At 47.3% G+C, this 6,035-nt stretch overlaps 1 protein-coding gene across 1 annotated transcript in view; it reads right to left on the bottom strand.

The window, feature by feature from the left end:
- Nucleotides 1–855, bottom strand: part of LOC149364322 (uncharacterized) — a 33,752-nt gene extending 32,897 nt beyond the window's left edge. Inside the window, exon 1 of the mRNA XM_089574264.1 lies at nucleotides 617–855. Within this exon, the coding sequence (XP_089430390.1) occupies nucleotides 617–662 (46 nt within the window). The 5' untranslated portion in view covers nucleotides 663–855. The remainder of the gene's footprint in view (nucleotides 1–616) is intronic.
- Nucleotides 856–6,035: the final 5,180 nt, after the last annotated feature.

Below are 6,035 nucleotides of genomic sequence, written 5' to 3' on the forward strand. Positions count from 1 at the left end.
CATTAGAGAGAGAAAGGAAGCGAAACTATTGAAACAAGCACCTCCCTGCACCAAACAGGGAGCTCTTAAAAATTTTACACATTCATTAATTTTCTTTTTACTGTGGTCTATGACGGCAGCAGTACTATGGTCTATGACGTGCGCCACAATAAAAGGCGTTCTTCTTTTTTTCGGAAAAGGGGGGGGGGGGGGGGGGGGGGAGGGAGGCGTGAAATTTTCTGAAACCACATTAGGTTCATTTTTTCGATGAAGATCAAGCAGTGGACTGTACATATAAGCTGCAACTCCTACCCCCCCTTTCCTCCTCCTCCTCCAATAATTGCCCACAATTTCACCTCCGCGCATAAATGCACCAAACTCTCGGTACACAGATGCTCTTGCGTTTCACATCACTCGAAATGCGGCCGCCGCGGCCGGGATCGAACACTCGAATACCGTGTCGCCCGCGGCTGCTGCATTTGGATGGAGGAGAACTGCGATAACAACCGCATACCGAGATTCCGTACGCAACCCGAAATGGTCGCAGCGCTTGAGAGCATAAATGGCCTATGATCAGTAATACTGTGTCGCCCGTGCAACACAGACGCATTCAAAAAAGCAAACCAAACATACGTACCAGAGGCCGGTAGCTTCTCAGTGAAAGTGTCTTCTCTGGAAGCCATGTAGCTTTCCTTGAGATTCCTTCGGAAGTAAGTGTAGCCAAATCAACTTCACTCACGACCCGACCAGGGAGGCTGGGAAAGCGGTACAGTATTTTGGGAGCTGCGAGAACGCGGACCTCACCTGGCGATCTCGACGCGTGACAAAACGGAACTATACGCCCGCGCCCTGCAGCGCTCGCTCGCGCTCCAGCTGTGCGACTCCTGTCAGATTAGCGCGTGACGACTGCCTGCGTGCGATATTTTATCCCGGTTCGGAGCTAGTGCCGTCGCGCCCTCTGCAGCCTTATCTCTCGTCACCCGAGCCGGCGCGTCCGTTTGCGCGCTCTTTCAGTCTCTGCAATGCAAAGCAGTTATTGCGGCGGACGGCGACTACATATGAAGGAAGGGGGTGCGGACAGCTGTAGCGCTCCACCTTATGCTGTGAGAGTTGTTTGCAGTGCCATTGAGGGCACAGTAACACGGTTCTCGTTACCGTGCCCAGAGAGGACGCGACCTTTTCTTTTTGCTCCGATATTGAGCACTACGCACATGGAGACATATCAAGAACGACCACCGTCCAAAGCAGAATGTGAGGCATTCTGACGTACCGTCCTTTTCAAGTAACCAGGCTGTACCGCGGTTTTCTTCTCAGTCGTAGAGTGTACCACTTAAACTACCCCTCGATCTCTGTAAATCTCTCTAGGGTAAAGAGAAGGCTCGATCTCACATTTCAAAAGCGTTACACATATTGGGAAGCTGTAAAGGCTCCACTGTGGGTATGAGAAGCAAACCATGCGGCCTGGTACACGCTCGATGTACTTGGGTGGTGTTTTAACACACAATTAAATAAATACTTCAGGATGGGCTCGAGCGCTTGCGAGGTAATTATGAAATTAACATTCGAAAGAATTCCGCCGCGGCCCGGTTCGATCCCGGCCGCGGCGGCATTCTTTCGACCCCCGGCCACGGGGCTCGAATTTCGATGGAGGCGAAATTCTAGAGGCCCGTGTACTGTGCGATGTCAGTGCACGTTAAAGAACCCCAGGTGGTCGAAATTTCCGGAGCCCTTCACCACGGCGTCCCTCATAACCTGAGCCGCTTTGGGACGCTAGGTACCTATAAACCATAAACCAAACCATCAAGTGAAGTCAAATGAAGTTAGTTGAGAGTCAGCGCTCGTTGTGTAGTCTTTACTTTCGTCCCCGTTCTTATTCGCGCGGTTGTTTCATAATAGACCCATACCAACTCGCCCAACTCGCTTTTGTTTTGTAACTACTCAATATTAGTGAACCAGCCTGCTAGTTAGCACGTCCTAGCTGTATTCTGATGTACTACACCGCTGACAACGATATGCCGAAAAAAAAAAGCGGTCAAACTCCAAAAACCTATCTTTAAAAATTGTGTTAAGTGAAACACCCATTATATGTACGATGTAGGAGAGACGTGGATACGGGCACGCTCCTCAGGGGTTTGCTGAATGTACTGTGTGGTTAATTGCAGTCTCGGACATCGCGTAGCCGAGATGCGAGAGGACATCGCAGCCCTGTGGGATTTCACACAGCCGCTCTATTTGGATTGCTCTCTGCGCGCCTAACATTTCGTCGAGCGTGTTGTGTGTGCCATTAGAAAGGAGTGCAATCATGCCTGTGCGAATTGGTAGCACTAGCGCGGGTCTTCGTTTTCACGCGTATAAGCGCCTCCATTTTTCGGTGCTCTTTGTTGGTGTAGTCTTGGTATGCGAGGTGGTAGGTGAGGCGCGAATTGACTAAGAATTGCGTCAGTCGAAGAATGTCGGTCTCTCCCAATCTGCAGCGTCTGTAGGACACAGATCTTGTCGTTGTGGGGGATAGGTTGTCCTTCGAGGCGTACGGTGAAACGTGACGGGCGGCACGGATGTAGAGTGTACCATGAGGAGATTTCTCTACGTAACAAGACAAGCCTGTGGGCTCCGTGAAGCATACAGTGGCGTCCATTGCCTCCCAGAGCGAATCCTCTACGTCTCCATCCGAGCTCGTTGTGACCCATGCGGTAATGTCGTCCGCGAAGACAGCGTGCATTATGTCGTCACTTTATTGAGAGCGGCCATTGCCAGGTTGATTAGAAGGGGCTTGAGCACGGTGCCCTGTGGAGTTCCGCGCCCATGGAGCTAGATGACGTTCGAGTGGGTGTCGCCGAACTGAACAGTTGTGGTGCGGTCGCGCAGCAAAGAATAGTCATTCATTGTTTTCACTACCGTTTTCCATAGCTTCGCGCTCTTTCCTCCTTGAAACTTTGGAAAACGGCAGCGGAAGCGGTGACTAAAGTAGGATACAACTTAAAAAAAACAGCAGTTGCTAACACTGGGCAGCGGTCCGCGGCGTCTTGTATTACTCCGCTTGGCCAATCGCAACTGTAAACGAAATCAGCTTTGTAATGTTTTACTATATCAAACAATCCACGTATCAAAATTCTAGAGCTCATAATTTTTTTCTTGTGCTAACCTTCTTGTTTACGTAGCAATAAACGTTTAAGCAGAGGACTACTTTTTCGTCGTGGAAGAATTCTATGCGCGAAGGCTGAAAGTGGGCGGAGCTTCACTGCAGACTTAAGTTGTATCCGACTATAGTTGTGGATTCAATATTGCAGCGAGCAGCCCCTGAAAGTAACTTCACTCAGGAAACAAAGTCAGCATTGTTTGCACAGTTACGAAAGTGCGTAGCTGCTCATTGCTGCCGAGAAGTGCGCGGGTATAGTACGACCGTGAAAGTTTATTTTCTATCATAAGGATCCGAAATTAGGTATGCGGATTATATGCGAGCACGATCAGTAAATAACGTAGAAAGAATCGATTCAAACAAGCCTTCGTTTTTCTTGCGTTCGTATATACAGTGTGTTTAACATAAGACTTTGCACAATGTTTAAAAATAGTCTTTTTTAGTTAAAAGAGCGCTTTTTTTACCATAGCATTGTAAGCTGTGTAGCACATCGGAATACAGCTAAGATATGTTAGCTCTCAGCCTGGTTAACTCATATTGGATCGTTAACTTTTTAACTATGACTGTTAAGCTCCTTAATTATTGAGAGGCATGCAGCACCCTGTAAGTAAAATCAATATCAGTTTTTAGAAATTCGAAAACCAGGAACCTAAGCGCTGTCACCCAACAAATTCTGGCTGCATCGCGCCTGAATAGACACGCTTTCGAGAAACTTGCAGACAAAACAACCTCTCCAGTGCACGTAACTCGTGGAAATAGCCAAAATTTGCTAGGTCACAGCGGTGAGGGTGACTGCTTCTTCAAAATTCTAAAAACTGATATGGCTATTGCTTAAAGGTGCACTGAAGAGGAATCTGAACTCGTCTTTTTGCCGCGGGAACTCGATCTACACGTTCTGAGCATTCTTAGAAACTTCGATTTATTGCCCTGTGTGGCTGATTTTCTTAATTAAATCGAATTAACGTCCGGCTCCCGCCTTTTTTTTTTAAATTCTCCCTCGTACGGTGGGCGGAGTCGACCAACGCGTGGAGTGCCTTTCAGCCAGTCCCGCGGCGGCTTGCCGCTCTGCCATCGGCGGAGTAATACGTAGTAGTCCGTAGAAGCAAATAGTCCGCGCGTATTTTTATTTCTTCGGGTTTATTTTGCGGCTATATTATCTGCGAATGAAACTATTTATTCACGGAAACCTAAAAAACAAAATAAAGCGAAAGCAAAGCCTCCACGGAGCTGGCTGCAAGGCACTCCACGCGTTGGTCGACTCCGCCCACCGTACGAGGGAGAATTAAAAAAAAAAGGCGGGAGCCGGACGTTAATTCGATTTAATTAGGAAAATCAGCCACACAGGGCAATAAATGGAAGTTTCTAAGAATGCTCAGAACGTGTAGATCGAGCTCCCGCGGCAAAAAGACGAGTTCAGATTCCTCTTCAGTGCACCTTTAAGGTGGGCTACCCGCCTATAATAATTAAGGAGCCTAACGGTGATAGTCAAAAAGTTAACTATTCATTATTAGTTAACCAGCCTGCTAGTTAGCATGTCTTAGCTGAATTCTGGTGTACTGCACAGTTGACAATGTTATGTCGAAAAAAGCGTCTTCTAACTCAAAAAGATTATTTCTAAAAATTGTGTAAAGTGTAAGGTGAAACACCTTGTAAACACTTAAGCTGGGGGTTGCCCAATGCTGTCGATAATCTAAGTGCTCCTGTGAGTGGTCCTATGAGCGCTCTCATTGGGGATCTATCTACGCCACGAAAGAGCTGCTTCATGTCCACCTCCTCTTCTTCCTCGCCTCCAAGTATAGCGTTGAGGCGAGCTGGGGCGTGCGACTCGTGGTATCGTTGGGATGTGGCGACTCAGGCTGCACGACAAAAAAAGAATCGTGTAAAAGAAAATATCTTACGATAACGTGACTGGTCCATACGCCTTTTCTTCCTCTTTGCAAAAAAAATACTTCATCTCAAAGAAGGACACCGATGTACTTGCTATCATTTCGCAAAATATCTTGGATACTCTCACAAGACTGGTAGTGTGGCTCAAAACCGATATAAAGACCTCATAAAGAAAACCACGAACTCACATGTGTTGTTTCAGATGTCAGAACATTAAGAGGAAGCCAGGGCCTCTCAAGCTGTCTATACAGCTTTTCCCTTGGCCATCCTCGCAACACCTAGTAGCGGAAATAAACCTTCAACCTTCAACATTGAATTGCGCATTTGTGGGTATGTGGGCATGTGTACCGTGTGTCCCAGCTAAATGTTACAAAGGTTTTAAAAAAGTCGGAGTGTCCTAGATGAGTGAAACGAACTCAGAGCGGTTGAGGGTCGTGTGGCCTAGTCTGCAGTATTTTTTTTTTGTTCTGAAAAGTTAGTTAATTAAGACTAACAGCAAACTTTCAAAATATTGGTTTCGGCAAAAAAGTGCTAGTATGTATGCGGTAGATCACCTTCAAGAATAGGCGGCTAAAATGTTTCCAACAAAGTACCTTTACGTAGCTTTTTTTTTTTAGCGGCCGTAAAAGAAAGCGTGCGAAATCTGCCACTTTACAGGGCTGCTTCTTCAGCCTCTCAACCACTGCAAAGCAGTGCTCAATAAACAGTGCAGAGAAGTAAACAGAAAATTTCCACTTTCAAACCTCATCAGGAAGCATGTAATAAGTAATTCGCAGAAACAGGTAAAAAGGAAAAATATTCCTTGATTGCTTCCTGACTGTTCGGTGTTACGACCGCACGCACGACCGCACGCACGCACGCACACACACACACACACACACGCACGCACACACGCACGCACGCACGCACGCACGCACACACACACACACACACACACGCACGCACAACACACTCTCTACCAAATGCTCTACCAAATGACCTACGGCGGCAGGTGCCCTGTCTGCTTACGCGACTGTTTACGCTGCGTGTAACC

The sequence above is a fragment of the Amblyomma mixtum genome, chromosome 2 (assembly GCF_055824585.1).
Source record: "Amblyomma mixtum isolate Tamu chromosome 2, ASM5582458v1, whole genome shotgun sequence".
NCBI classification, from domain to species: Eukaryota; Metazoa; Arthropoda; class Arachnida; order Ixodida; family Ixodidae; genus Amblyomma; species Amblyomma mixtum.